We start from the raw sequence: 16,269 nt of genomic DNA, 5'->3' as shown, positions 1-16,269 counted from the left end.
TGATTGTAGATGTAAATATAAAAAACTAAAATTGTAAAATTCTAGGAGAAAACTCAGGAGAAAATCTAAGCAAGTTTGGAATAGAAAATAAACCCAAAAAATCACCAGTCATTTAAAAATAATACAAATAATAATAATACAAACAAAACTGCAGTCTTCCTGCTCCTCAAAAGACCTCATTAAAAAAGGAAAAAGTTTCCACATATAAGCAATATCATATGACATTTGTCTTTCTCTGTCTGACTTACTTCACTCAGTATGACAATCTCTAGGTCCATCCATGTTGCTGCAAATAGCATTATTTTGTCCTTTTTTATGGCTGAGTAATATTCTACTGTATATATGTACTATTGTATAGCACAGGGAACTCTACTCAATACTCTTTAATGACCTATGTGGGAAAAGAATCTTAAACAGAGTGGATATATGTATGTGTATAACTGGTTCACTTTGCTGTACACCTGAAACTAATACAACATTGTAAATCAACTACACTCCAATAAAATTTTTTTTAAAAAAATTATTGGTCTAAAGAAACAAAAAAAAAGGGAAAAAGGAAAAAGCAAGCCACAGGCTGGAAAAAGAATTTGTAATACATGTTTGTGACAAAGTGTTTGTATCCAGAGTATATAATTCTTAAAATTCAATAATAAGACAAACGGTCCAAATAAAATTGGCAAGAGACTTGAATATACATTGCACAAAATAGCATACAATTGACCAGTATTGGTCAATTTGCTGACAACAGCAAATGTAGGTGAGGATATATAGTCACTGAAATTATCACACATTCTTTCTGGGAGTGTAGAATGGGATTTCTGTTTTGAAAATGGCTTGTAAGTCTCTCAAAAACTTAAATATTTACTTACCAAGTGATCCAGCAATTCCACACCTAGATGATTATTCAACAGAATTGAAAATGTATGTCTATACAGAGATTTATACACAAGCTTTAATAGCAGCTTTATTTGTAATAGTGTCTGACTAGAAACAACCCAAATATTCATCAACAGGTGGCTGAATAAACAACTTGTGATCTAATCTACTCATGCAGTGGAATTTTACTCAGTCATAAAAGTGGAGAGAACTACTGATACAATAACATGAATGGATGGATTTCAAAAACAATTATATTGAATAAACACAACTAGCCACAGAAAGTGCATACTTTATGATTCCATTTATATGAATTTCCTGAACACGCAAAACTAATCTTTAGTAATAGAAATTATATTCTTTGGCTGGGGCTGAGGGTGGAGTTGATTGATTACAAAGGAGTAGGAGGTAACTTTCTGCAGTGATGGAAATCTCCTATATCTTGATTGTCGATTACATAGTAATATATATTTTTCTAGACTCAGTGAAATCTGAAATTAAAATGTGTGCATTTTATTGTATGTAAATTATACCTCAAGTATTACTGAAAAGTGGATGATATTTGCCAAATAAGATAGGGTTGGGAATAGGAGGTATTTCATAATATGAATGGCATTGTTCGATTTACTATTGTCATGTATATACTTTTTCTAATCCATATTGTATTAATTTTTTAAACATTTGGTTGTTCCTCAAGAATCGTTTGTTCCTTTTTCCTCCCCTAGCCTCTAAATTACTTTCCTTTAGGAAAAGGCAGCAAACTGGTTATCTTCACAGTAGTTCCCCTCCCCAAGATAACCACTACCATCTTTGCCCAACTTTATCTCTTACTGTAAGAGATAGTGACTGTTACATTAAGAATATTGAATGACCCAGTATATTGGTAACAAAGGTCATGTATGCAAGTGAAATCAGAAGGATATGAATCAGGTTTTGGAGAATTACCATTTTGTAAGCAAGACCATCACTGCTGGGTAGAATAAAGGGAAGACAGAGATATCAGCATAACAGGGTAGGACACAATATTCCAAAACTATTGCTCACAGCTTCCTTATATTATTTTGGGCGGGCATTAGATCCAGTTTTTAGAGGATAAGAAATGGTTCGAAATCACAGTTTCTCCTGAGAGAAAAGAATTTTTATAATATTCTCTGACATCAGAAAAGAATAAAGCAAAGAAACCCAAATGTAGAAGTCCACACATATGTATGTGAATATTATATGTTTAGTATTTCTATTCTTAAGGGTCTGTTTAGCACTTAGTACAGTTGGATTTTTTCAGTAGATATTGGGTGGTAATAAAATCAATCTATGAAAGAATCAAAGGACTTTTTAGTTCAGTGGAATCAAAGCCGTATCCCAAACCTCCAAGTGTCTATTTAAGCACTTGGCCTTTGTCCATCACCCTGAAGGGATGATTAATGGATGAGAACAGTGCAAAACTTGTTCCAAAGACATGCCAGAAACCAGACTTAAGATGGTCAGGTGAGAGATTCCACAGATAATTGCCCACAACCTGATACGTTGTCTTTTCTCAAGGGATATTTTGTGACATAGCAGTAAGTTGAGAAAGTTGATAGAGGTTTTCTTTTTATAAATTCTTTTTGAATTTCAGACCAGAGGATATAAACAAAGTGTTATAATTTTACATTACTTATGTAAGCATTACTTAAGAAATCACTTTCTTTCATCGTTCTAATGAACTTTGTCTATTTCTAAAGCACTGATCAAAATGACAGTTGGTAGTAGCCTCAGCATCTAACTGCAGGCAGATACTTGCTTTACAATCAGATCCAGACCAGTGCTTCTTAGCAATACTATAAGAACAGTTATTTGTGCTTTAATCTTTTTCTTCCTCTAGGAGTCATATTCACAGATCTTTTGGTTATTCTTAGAGAGACACAGTTATTCAGTTTCAATGACTGGTTTCCTTTATTCACATCTAAATCCATTTTATTAATTCAAGTTATATGTTTTGGAGAAAATAAATGTTCCTAGAAGATAAACAGCATACCTTCTGGGCTCCTCTCCAACTCACTTGAACACCTCTTACTCCCTGCCTCAATGATATTCCACACATTCATATTCAGCAGTGGACCACCCACATGTGTGGCAGCGGTGCTTGCCAGGAAGTTAATGTGCTTCCTAAGTACACCATTGAACAGTCAGTCCTCTCGGCCTGAGCGCTGCTGGGTCAGTTCATCCAGCCATTCCCCCTCCGTGCACACCCCCCAACCAGTGGTCCGTCAAAGGAACCCAAGGCTTTTAGACACTTTGGAACTTTTCAGTTTTTAGGGAACGTAAAGCTTTAGGAAAGACTGGATTATTTGCAGCTTATTATATATTCATTATTTCTGAGTTAAATGCTTAATAAGTACATGTAGTTCTCATTCTAGAGATTTAGTCAATCCTTATCTTTATAAATTCATGATTTGATAATACTTTCAGATAACGATATAATATGGCAAATCTGGTTGAGTCCCAAGGGTAAATTGTAGTTTAAGTTTCCATACTCACAATGGGCAGAGTAGGGAAGTAGGGATCCTTGTTAGATTACTGGGAGTAGCATCTTATCAGGAAATCCACCAGCCTGTACAGTCTTTGTGTGCGAATTAGGAAAAAGGTGCCCCTTTCTTCAAGCAGTTGTAACTCCCATACCAGGGCACAAGTGGTTGCAACAGAAACAGAGCCTGGATTTCAGCCCTTCTCACACCTTTAGCCAGTCACGCGCGGTAGAGAGCAACCCTATCCAAAAACGTTGGGTGTTAGAATAAAAAGGGCTTCCGATGTGGATTCAGAATGCAGCTTTGTTACTCCACAGTTGCTTACTATAGGGCGATTTGTTTAAGATCGCTAATCTTCACTTTCATCTTTCACAAAAGGAAAATGGTAAGAATATTCTCATCCTGCAGGGGATTGTGAATATTAAGAAACACAATATATGCAAGTGGTTAGCATGGTGCCGGGCAAATAACAAAAATTAACCACATAAGTGCCTTTAATAATCTTATTTATGTCTAGGAGAGATCAAGCATCAATTCTTCTTTAAGCCAAAAAGAACTGTTTCATTCCCTAGATTAAGCTTTCTCCTAATTAGAATATTTCTAATATTTCTCCAATTAGAATATTTTCTGTGTGCAGGTAAAACACTGCAAGCAGGCTTACAAAGAGGAAGATCCCAGAGGAAAGCATTTCATGAGAATTTTATGAGAAATTGTATATCTACAGACATATACATGCTATATGAAAAGAAGAATCCAAACTGAACAAAAATAAATTGAATCTCTAATATTGCATTGTCTGTGGGGTTTTTCCCTTGTTTGGGCATATTCTGTTTCAAATTTGAACACTGGTATGTTTTTCATATACTGTTTCTGTTACATAATTCAGATTTACATAAAATTTCCCCACACTGTACACAACCTCAAGGAAGAATTTCTCTGACTGTCCCTTTGATGGAAGCTGGAATAAGAAAGAAAGGGCAAGAAAGCCTAAAGTGACTGGCTTTTTAATTATATGTGAGACGTCTTTTGAGGATTCCTAGAAAAAGGAAAGGAAAAGTTTTGAAGTCTTATAAAAATGTGGGCCCTAGTAAATAAGCAGAGATTTTGGTTATTTCATATCTTGACTCATAAGTATCCATGTATATTTGAGGGGAATGCATATAGCATTTCTGTTTCCTTTCTGGGCCATATAAGAATTAGCAGTTGAGTTTATGAATAAATGGTTGCTAGTTACTTCAGTGATTTGATTTTCTAGCAGCATTTCTTAGGCGTGGGATGTATAGGACAGGTGAGGGGAAATGGTCAGAGAACAGGGATGTACTCACTATTTTTATAAAACAGTGCACTTGCTACAAAATAGATTTGTGCTTAGCCCAGGAACTGGATACCATGTATATCTAATCATTTTCTGTTTCTGAATCTGCTTCTGTTTTGTGAAATTTAATGATCAATAGAATTTCTTCTGCAACCTCAATTGTCTGTGCTTCCCATGCCAGCACATACATATATATTATAGAGTTGGCTCATTAACAAGCATAGTTGTGACATATGAAAGAAATGGCATAACTTTTGAAAGGATAGCAAAAGAGCATCACAAAATCAGCCTAGAGCCATGATTGTGACATAGCCAAATGTGGTACTCCAGATAGCTACTCCAACCTTGGCTTCCCTCACCAACGACAGGAAAGTTTGGTGTGTGCTTGCCTCACCCACTGACAGTTGACATGTACCATATATTAATGAAATGTTTTTCTAAAATATAAAGTGAAGCAAAGTAGTTTTGTATTCTTCTGCCTTGGGAGTATTTGCTGCAATATTTCTGAAAAGAGAGATTTCTAATAATTTCATTTTATCCTAACATTCCTGAAATAAAATACATTGAGGAAGGTAGGGGTGATCAGACCCTCTCAGTCTGAAAGCCAACTTCCTTTGCATATTTAGGTAAATGGTGTAACCTCTCTTCCTTCTCACAAAATATTCATTTGGATCTTTTCGAGGGATGATCTGCAGACCAGACAAGGACAGTAGTCTGCATTATTTCATTAATTATGATATTCCTATTAACTTTCCAGATTTGCAGTTCAAGCCAAGTAATATCCCTCTGCATATTTGCCCTTCCAACTTCTGTGAAGACTAAAAGAAGTTAATATTTGTGCAAGTACTTTTTAACTGTAAATTCCTATATAAATTTGAGATACAGTTTTCAACTCTCAAGATTTTTCTTGCTTCATGAGTCCATGGTTGTAGTGGTAAATTATAAGAGAATAACTTTTAACAGCAATCCTAGACATACAATTCTGGTAGGTGTCTCAAATACTTGACAGAATAGTAGTGAGCAAAGGCCCTTGGGCCAACTCTATTTTGTACAAGGGGATAATTGAAGTACAGAATTTAAGAGCTTCCTTTTCTTCTCAAGCTCTCAAGAGCTTCCTTTTCTTCTTTCTCTCAAGTCAACCATCTTTATTCCCAGAGGAGCTCTCCAGATTATTTTTCTTTAGAACATGTGGTTTTTAATACACATAACACTTACTTAGATATTTCCAAGTAAAATATCAACGGATTTATAATTTTTATTTCTAAACTTTCTCTCAACCTTTAGCAGTTTCCTATTTACATGCCTAATGTGAAAGCTAATTGTTTCATCAAATCCAAATCATCTTTTAAATTTTTTGGACCAGATCCTAATCTAAAACTATTTTGGAAAAAAAAAAACCTCATATTATTCATATTTAACATTTTTGGCAAAGTACATTCAGGGTTTTAGAGTAAAAGGGTTATTCATTTAAGTTAAAATGTTATCTGGTAAGTGCATGCATTTATTTTATATTACCCAAGACAACCATATATATTTGGTGCGTAAGCCAGTAACTACTTTGCATAAATATTTTGTTTTCTAGGCTGATGCCAAAAAGGGGTCAGAGGTGACTCAACTGTGTTGAAATAGTGCTTCATTGAAGTTTTAAAAAAATAAATAGGAACTCATTTAAATTTGTCTAGTTTAGTTTTTAAATTGCTTCAAATTCCTGCGCTTTTAAACAGTAACAATGGAACCAAACTATGGAACTCTTCCTACATTTTTTTTTTTCTTTATGGGAGAGGGTACAGTGTGAGATTAATGTTTATTAAATACTTATTATTTCCCCAGTGCTATCATAGGTATTTTATATAGACTATGTCAAATAATTTAAATAGAATAAATTTTATATTTTCATCCATTGGGATCTCCAGAGATATCTTTTTAACCTAACTACTTCATAAAATAATTATTATTTTTGAGAGCCAAAAAACCTAACCTTACTAGGAACAAATGAATCTATCATTATTTGCTGACTATACTATATTCATTAATTCTTTATTCTATCAAATAAAGAATCTTGACTTTATATGGTAGATCCCTACTCGAATAAAATCATGCACCCTTCTGAGAAGTATCTTAAAATTGGGGAGAATTTTTACAGTGGGAAACATATCACATTAGCTTCCAACTGAGATGGATATATGTGGCTTGTGCATTTAGTGAATTGTTAAAATGAACCCTTTTCTTGCAATAATTACCAAGCCATATTACTTCTGAAAATCCCACCTGATTGCCTACCTATTGCAGTCTGAGTGATTTGTTTCCTAATAACCAAGGGCAGGATTCTTGGTAAGTTATACAGTCTTTGCGCCTGACCATCATTTTCAGTTTCTACTTCCTAGCAAATACGCCTGGAGACCATATTCTTTGGTCTTATTTTAATGACCTCTGCCTTCCTAGAGATTAAGAAAAAGGCTAAATTATTAATATATGAAGATGATTTTAGGAGAGTGTATAAAATTGGATCTTGTGGCTCATTCCACATTTCAAGAAATGAGGTAAAAATGATATTTTAATTTAGACAATTTGAACTCATTATAGTTAAATAATTTTCTGAGTAGGTATTTCTATAAACATATTTACTCTAAATATCTAATCATTTAGGAAGTATCTGTAAAGGAAAATTGAATTATATGGTAGGATATTATATTCAAGTGAACTTATTGAAGCAAACTGTGAAAAGACTAAGTTTTGCACACAAGTCTTAAGTATCTTCTTTTAATGTTTTTTTGTTAATTAGGAAAAAAGCATTGGTATCTATGTAATTTTAATTACTTAATAATTCTTACACTTCATGCTAACACATTTTAATAAATAGTATGAATTTTATGACGATGTTTCATGAGACTCTTGCTATATGTATGGCATTTTCTCTGAATGCATTTTATAAGGTTATATTAATAATAACTAATCAACTTCACACCTATGTGGATCAAGCAAGGATAACTGAGATTTGTCAACTTTTAAGTAATATACAAACACATTATTCCATTTTGCTCTACATCAGTTTTTGTTATTCCAATAATATACTTTATTGATCTATTGATTATTCCAGCAAATTTTGTTTATTTAAATAAAACTTTAAAGGAAATTTGTGTAAAGGCTTTCACTGCAACAAAACTGACAACATCATCTTATTTATCCTAAAAAAGACCCTAAAAATAAATTGAAAGGAATTGAGCTAAAATACTCCTTTCTACATTACAACTGGAAAATGATGAAATAGTCTTTCAAGGTCCTACTGAAATTGGTTATACATATTTGAGTGTTCTGTTCTGGGGAGATATTTTCATTAATAATATTAACAAGTTTAAAAATCTTTTCCCAGTCAACAAAATTTTAGTTAATGTACTTGTGATGACAACTCTGTAAGCAGTAAGTACCTGAATTACTCCTCACTCCACCCCAAAAAATACAGATGCAAATGACCATTTACATGAAAAATTTTAGTAGAGATATTTTTTGAGTTCAATTGGTTTTCTTCATATCCTCAACTGACGGGACAGTATATAAAAAGTGAGGTATCTGCCATCAAAGTGTTTATAATCTATTAAATAAAAGATAATTTAACATAACCATAGAAAGGGGGAAAATATAATTTGGGCAGTGCATGGAGTTAGTACAGCATGTTAACAGCCACCACTGTATCAAAACGATGCAAGATGTAATAATAAGGATTTTATGAATAATTCTGAATCCTATTTTTTATTTGTCATTAAAGAGGGTCTTATATAGAATAATTTAAGCATGAGAAATGAGTGCTTTATTTTAGTCAACGTTTTCTTTTAAAGGTTTTAAAATTTGTGATTTTTAAATACCTCATTAAATATTCTAAATATTATTTTTATTTACAATTTTTTTTTGTTTAATGATGTTGATAGAGAATAACATTGAATACCAAAAGGCTATGATATAGTAGTTCATTGGATAAGTAGAAGGATTTTGAATTTGTATTATATTACCCTCTCAAATTCTATCATCTTGAACTACATGAATTAGTAGTATCTATAATACCATAGTTGAATAGTTGTGACAGATATCTTATGATCACAGTTTAAAGCCTTAGAATACTTACTGTCTGACCCTTTACACAAAAAGTTTGCTGAAGCCTGGTTTAGAAGGTGGTCTGGTAGAGTCACAATTACCTTAGGCATCCTTGAGGAGAAAGGGAGCAAGTTACAGAGTTTCTTAACTTTTTCTTCCCTGGCATATCAATATTTATGTTAACATATCCTTATCAAAGCTCTCAAAATAATATTTTAAACTACAATCAGAAAGAAAAACATGTAAATGCTATATCAATTTTACAGTAATTATCCCATTTTATTTTCTCTTTGCAAAAATCATCCTAATTATCATATTGATGGATTAATATTAAAAACATAGGCATGCCTAGGGAAGGTTGTTCTTGGTCAGTAGCATTAAATTTATTAAATGGCTATAATTAAATTAAAACTGGCTTTATTTAGAGATATTATCTATTATACCACAATTCTGATTTTTATTTTTTAAAATGTATGTGTGTGAAAATTGAAACATCAATATTATTCTAAATCAATGAGGCGGTAGTTGCTTTACATTGTTCAGTCCACTCTCTTGGTCCCAATTACATTATGTCTAAATCTGGGAAAGGGCCTCTAATCAGAAAAATAAAAATGATCATACAGAAAATATTTTCAGGAGTACTTATATATTGGTGTAGTATTACAATGTGTTTTCCTAATTAAATGTTAAGTATGGTAGTATAAATATTTATCATTGAAGAAAGAGTAATTAAAGAAAGGAAGGATAGTTGTGATTTGGGTACCAAAAGGTAAGAATTGATAAGCAGGTAGAAATTACACCAAGAAAGCATTTCAGTTTAAGGAATCAAAATATGTGAGGATAAAACTAGAGTTTTAGGAACTTTCAGTCACTGGCAAGCTGAGTCACTAGAATGTTGGCAAGCGAAACGCAATATGGAGAAAAGTTTACTGACTCATTTATACAGTACTGAGATTGCTGTTTTTACTGATCTTGCTGTTATGTGGTACCTCATTTCTAACATCTCATCTTAATTGGCCCATTAACCTCATCTCCTATGGGCTTAAAATTCCAGCTCCCAAAGATACAAACACCAGCAGCACTCCTTTTCTCCCTAAGCTCCTGTTCAGTGTCTGATTTTCAGTTCTTTGTTTTTTGACCCCTAAGAAACAATTCCCTTTCTGCTTGCAAGCTTAGGAATGCATGTAAGAAAGATTTTTGTTATACTTTAACATTTTTAGACTAGGAAAGTGACATGTCATATATTCTTAATATATCTTTTACTTTGAGGTTTTGCATAAAATAATATTTTGAAAACTCAATTTACTCACTTTTGAGAAGCTATTTGCAAAATAGAATAAATGTACTTTTATATAAGTTTTTAAAATTTTGAACAATTAAATTTTTCTCTATATATATTTTAAGAATATTTTAAAATCCAAAATCTGTAGATAATCATACATATCTAGAAATTATCTGCTAATTTAGATAATGAATATAGTTCTAGGTCAGTTAGTTTAAAATGATTTAAACTCAAACAATGTTGCATAAAAATAAAAGTAGACTATAAAAGAGAATGAAAAAATTTTTGGCGTGCTTTTAGAAGGACAAAAAAAATGCCTGAATGATAAAAAAGAAGAAAAATTATGAATTCTTTCCCTGTTAAACCAGCAGATGTCATGTTTCGTTGTTACAGCCTAAGATTATTATAAGGGCATTTCCTTAGTATTACTATGTATACTGTGTGCTTCTTACAAAACAAGTGTATAAATATTAAATATGATTGGCTCTGAAATCAGAGAACAAATTTGTGGGTTTTTTTTTTTTTTACTTTTAAGATAGATTTCTCAAACAAAGTCAGAAAGCATTTTTCCTTTATCAAGTTTATCCAAAAGAGGTTTAGTACAAAGTATGCTCTGAGACGTAGCAAGCATATTTATATTTAACTATAACTACACAAAATCATTTCTTATCAGTAATTATTTGTTACTAATCAATATTATTTATGCACTAGCTAAAAAAGCTTTTCTCATCCTTAATTCTAAGGTGGTACAATTATTCAACTAAAATAAAACTTTATATCAACATCCATATATCATCACCATATCTATTCTGTCCCAAAATTTATCTGTCATATGAGACACTGGAACTGGTCATCTCTATTTCTTTTTCCAATCTAATATTTCATGAAAAAAATATTACATATGATGTCACTCATATGTAATGCAGAATGTCAATGCAAATAAAATTAAGTATTTTCAAAATTACATTGAAAAGCCTTTGTAACAATCTGTAATTAAAAATAAAGATGAAGATAGAATTTTATAGTAAAATTGGATCTATTTAGAATATTCAAATGAGGGTTAAATTGTAGCTTAATTTTTCACAACCTTGAAAATAGATTTTGATAAACAAATTCATGTTTTCACAAGGTCATGAGAATTTTTTTTTAACTTCAGTGTCAAACTGCTTCAATAACTTGAAAAGTATTTATTTAGATAAACAATCAGTTCTAGTATTATGACAATTTGCATTTATGACATGCAGCTAGTTTACCCTTCTGGCAGTCAACAAAAAGCAGGATTAGAATACAGATAATAGAAACATTAAATGGAATTTATAAATAAGTGTGCTTAAAACAATTGAAATAATACACGAGACAGTAGGCAAATGTTTCATAGCACGCTAGAGATTTGAGACTGTGCCTTACCATAATGGCCATTTTGTGGACAGTCACCCATCTCGACCCTGCTAAATGGCAGTTAGGTATTGACTAAATAGCTCTAGTGAAGGGAAAATCATCCGTATTCAGAGAGGATTGCTAGAACATTTCTAAGCCAAAATATGTATCCTTTAATAGCCACTCACTGGCATTCATCTTATTTCATAGATCTGTTAAAATTTAGCCTGTGATGGAGTTTCAACTCTCAGAAAACTTCATTTGCCACTTTTTGAGAGATTTTTTTTTTCCTTTTCCATGCTAAATAGACTTTATTGTCTTCTCATTTCTATTTGAATGTATCATTCATTTTAAGAAAAAAGTGATAACTTAGAACTAAATCTAATACCCCTTGTATTTCCCTCTTGTCTAAAAAACAAAAGCAAGCCCCTCTTCTCCCTGTGCCCCTCAAAACAAACAAACAAAAAACAATAAACAAAATGAAAAACCAACCATTGAGACTGTTTGTCTCCTCAATTCAATCTAGACACTAATGTCTAATGAAAACACTCTAAGTTGACATTTCTCACTTAAAAAGCTCATTACTTCATTTATAGGTTTTGGATGCTTTTTATTTTTTTATTTTTTGCAGTACGTGGGCCTCTCACTGTTGTGGCCTCTCCCGTTGCGGAGCACAGGCTCCGGACGCGCAAGCTCAATGGCCATGGCTCACGGGCCCAGCCTCTCCACAACATGTGGGATCTTCCGGGGCACGAACCCGTGTCCCCTGCATCGGCAGGCGGACTCTCAACCACTGCGCCACCAGGGAAGCCCCTTGGATGCTTATTTTTAATCAAAACCCCTGGCTTTTTATCTAGGCTACTACTAAATGTACCTCCTCAGTAACAGTTTGGGAAATTTGGTCTCAAATACAGGATGTCAGTGATGTTTTGGATATTGATTCCTTCATTCAGTATATTGTGTTCCTCTCATCTAGATTTTGCTAAGTGTATGTGAACATGAATTTGTGCTATCATTTAGTTAGTAATAATAAAAATATCATACACGATATAGAAGAAATAAAATGAATGTGATGGCTCTTTTCCAGAGACCTCCTTCTATGCAAGATTGTTTGTATAGAGTTGATAATCCATTTTCAATAAAACTGAATGAATATTCATAGAACATTTTTTAATGCACACAGTCTTGATATAGGAGACTTTTCCAAATGTTACTAAAATTCAGATATTTAATTCAATGTATTTAATTTTACTAGTAAATCTGTCAAAAATTAAATTCAGTTCATCTGACATTTTTTCCTGGTCAACCTCACCAGGGTAATAGAGACCATCACTTTCATTCTTAGTGTTCAACATTCATACTTAACTATATGTTATAAATTCTTAAGAATCAACTCTTCTGCAATCCCTAGATGATAGATGACTAATGATGAAGAAAAAGAAAAACCCAGGTAAGATATATTCCTGCATACAGGAACCCAGGAGGAAAACCCCAGGAGGACATTTAATATTTAATCTAATTTCAAAAAAAAATCTGTTGAATAATGTACAACTTATTAAATCATAATCCAGTAAAAATTGCAAAGCTATTTGACAAGTTGGAGAAAATGTAAACAATTTCCAGGAAGACAGAGGCCATACCTCCTCGTTCATTGCCTAGAACACTACTTGGCATTCAATAGGCTCTAACTAAATATTGATTTAATAAATAAATGTATTATTGGTAAAAAATAGATGGTGTGAAAAAAAATCTATATTTCAGAATATCAAAAAGTTGGGATACTTCCCTGGTGTCACAGTGGTTAAGAATCTGCCTGCCAGTGTAGGGGACACAGGATCAATTTCCTGGTCTAGGAAGATCCCACATGCCTGGGAGCAACTAAGCCCGTGCGCCACAACTACTGAGCTTGTGTTCTAGAGCCTGAGAGCCACAACTACTGAGCCAACGCACCACAACTACTGAAGCCTGCACTCCTAGAGCCTATGATTGGCAACAAGAGAGGCCACCACAATGAGAAGCCCGCACACCACCATGAATAGTAGCCCCTGCTCACCTCAACTAGAGAAAGCCCGCACGCAACAATGAAGACCCAATGCAGCCAAAAATAAATTAATTAATTAAAAAAAAAAAGTTGGACATATAATTCCCATGGTCTGTGCAGTTTTCTATTTGGCAATTAAAAGACAAAAACTGAGATGGTTTATGTATGTTACATATACTATGTATACCTCACATATCCTTAAAATCTAAATAAAAGCCTTTTTTGTTATTGACCAAAGTTCTTGTGTTGTTAAGTTTTTGTTTGGTTAATTTCAGTTTAGTGACCAAAGACATAGATAATATAAACACAAATTGTCATCTTCACTGATTTTTTTTTTTGACAGTTGATCATTTACTTACTGATATACTTCTTTTTTATTATTTATTTATTTTTTCTGGAAGTATAGTTGATTTACAATATTATATTAGCCTCAGGTGTACAACATAATGATTCAATATTTTTATAAATTATATTCCATTTAAAGTTATTATAAAATGATGGTATATTTCCCTGTGCTGTACAGTATATCCTTGTTGCTTATTTTATACACAGTAGTTTGTGTCTCTTAATTCCATACCCCTATCTCACTGATATACTTCTGATTTCTAGGATGCCACATTTAAAATGTTCCTCCTGTTCACTGGTTGTTCTGTCTCAGACCTTTGTGGGGTTTGTTATCTCCTCTCATATCTCTTAACCTTGGATTGCCCCAGTGGTCAGACCTTAGCCTTTATCCACACACACTCCCTTGGTGATCTCATCAGTCTTATGGCTTAAATTTAAACTCTTATCTATATGCCTATGGTTAGCAAGTTATGTCTCCAACCCTGGCCTCTCCTGAGTTCTAGTCAAGTGGATCCCACTTAATGGCTCCATTTAGATCATTCAAATTGTTCAAAAATAATTTCCTGATCTTCTCCCCCCAAATTGGATCCTCCCATAGCTTTACATATCAGTTGATGGAAACTTCATTCTTCTGGTTGCTCAGACCAAAAAACTTGCAGTCATCCTCGATTCTTCTCTTCCTCTTACACTGCTTATACAACCAACCAGGAAATCTTGCATCTCTTCTCAAATTCTCTAAAATTGATTAGATTTTAATCACATGACTTTTTAAATACAAGAATTACTTATGGAACATGAAGTAGAAAGTAATAAAAGGGCATAAAGAATAAGTAAGTATGTTTAACTGTAACATGTCATTTAAATTTAAGGACTCTTTCTGTTTTTAGGAAAGGCCTATGCTCCAGAATTCTATTATGATACCTACAATCCTGTGTGGCAGAACAGACACCGTGTTTACTCCTACAGTCTACAGTGGACTCAAATGAATCCTGATGCAGTAGATCGGATCGTTGCATACCGGTTGGGTATTAGGCAGGTGAGGAATTTAATTGTCTTCTTTTATGTGTGTGTGATCCTCTGTGAAGACCTTGTTACTATGATGTGTTGCTATAAAGTTTTAATCAATTTGCATGAATTCCAGAATATATTTTTCTATATCAAAGATAATATTACCTTACCCAGAACTGTTCCAAATTATTTACAAATCTTTGAAATTAATTTATACATTTTTCACTATGACAGGAGACATATTAAAGTGAGCTTTCTGAAATCCTTCATCATTACATGTGCTATAGAAATTACATGGTATAATTTCTGTGAAAGAAACTAAGATGTTCTCACACTTACCTATACTACATAATTCTTTGTCTTGTTTCCTAAGCTAGATATTCTACATAATTTTATTCTAAGAGGTTCAAACTATATATAGGATTTTTAAAAGCTAATTTAATGTGTCTGTAGAATAGAAATGTTTTGGTAAAATGAGAAGAAACAATGAAATATGATGTTTTCCTAAGGTAGCTGAAGATTATAGATTGTGTAAAAATATCATAGCTTTTTCAAATGAACCACTGTTAAACTCAGTTATCCTTCGTTGGTATAAATGATATTTTTGAAATTTAAATGTAGGTCTTTACATTATTTCCTGTTACATAGTAGGTTATCTGGAGTGACTATTTCAGCATAACAAAACGTTTTTGAAGATTTATTAGATTACCACATAAGCTATTAGCTCTCTTTCACATCTTTGTATTATCCATAGATTTGTAAAATGTGTTTTCCACTTCCTTAGCTAAATCACACAATAGCATTTTGAGTTTGGATAGTAGAAAGGACAGAATTTGCTTGGAGAAAGATTGGTCGACCATCAGCAATCCACTACTATCATAAGACCAATGTTTTTTTTTAATCTTGTTAACAAAGTTATAATAAAAGACTATGTAAGATACATCATTAAAATTAAGATACATTGTAAGTTGAATATTCTTATCCTTCTTGTCTAAGTATTCACAGGTAGACATGGTAGACAGGAATGGATCATTTGGAAACTTTCTCTATTACTCTCATTTACTTTGGTCCCTAAGTAAATCTGAGTAAATCCCAAATCCATATCAAAATCATTTATTGTACTCATTCTAATTTAATGATAATTTTTCTTGATAGAGAAGATAGAAAAAAGAAAGATCAGCAGTCTCCCTTGGTTTATGGGCTTATTCCTTTCTTTTTCTTTTCTCAACACAGTTAATATTTTTAGATCTTTTATATTTGGAGCATCTTAGCACATTCTTGATTTTAGACACCTCACATTCATTTCCAAGTCCTTACTACATGATTTGGTCATTCACATTCATCTTTTATTACCCTATGTTTTCAAAAATCTAAGAACCTAATACCAAATTGCTATTTGTAAACTTGAATCATTTTATTTAGGTGTCTTTTCCTT

At 32.7% G+C, this 16,269-nt stretch overlaps 1 protein-coding gene across 1 annotated transcript in view; it reads left to right on the top strand.

Annotated features, from left to right (window-relative positions):
* MDGA2 (MAM domain containing glycosylphosphatidylinositol anchor 2) overlaps positions 1-16,269 on the top strand; it is an 846,526-nt gene that overhangs the window by 739,269 nt on the left and 90,988 nt on the right. Inside the window, exon 10 of the mRNA XM_007448438.1 lies at positions 14,714-14,862. Within this exon, the coding sequence (XP_007448500.1) occupies positions 14,714-14,862 (149 nt within the window). The remainder of the gene's footprint in view (positions 1-14,713; positions 14,863-16,269) is intronic.

The sequence above is a fragment of the Lipotes vexillifer genome, unplaced genomic scaffold, assembly GCF_000442215.2.
Source record: "Lipotes vexillifer unplaced genomic scaffold, Lipotes_vexillifer_v1.1 scaffold441, whole genome shotgun sequence".
Classification (NCBI taxonomy): domain Eukaryota; kingdom Metazoa; phylum Chordata; class Mammalia; order Artiodactyla; family Lipotidae; genus Lipotes; species Lipotes vexillifer.
Note: the sequence above shows the minus strand (reverse complement) of the source record. Positions and strands in the feature narration are given on the sequence as shown.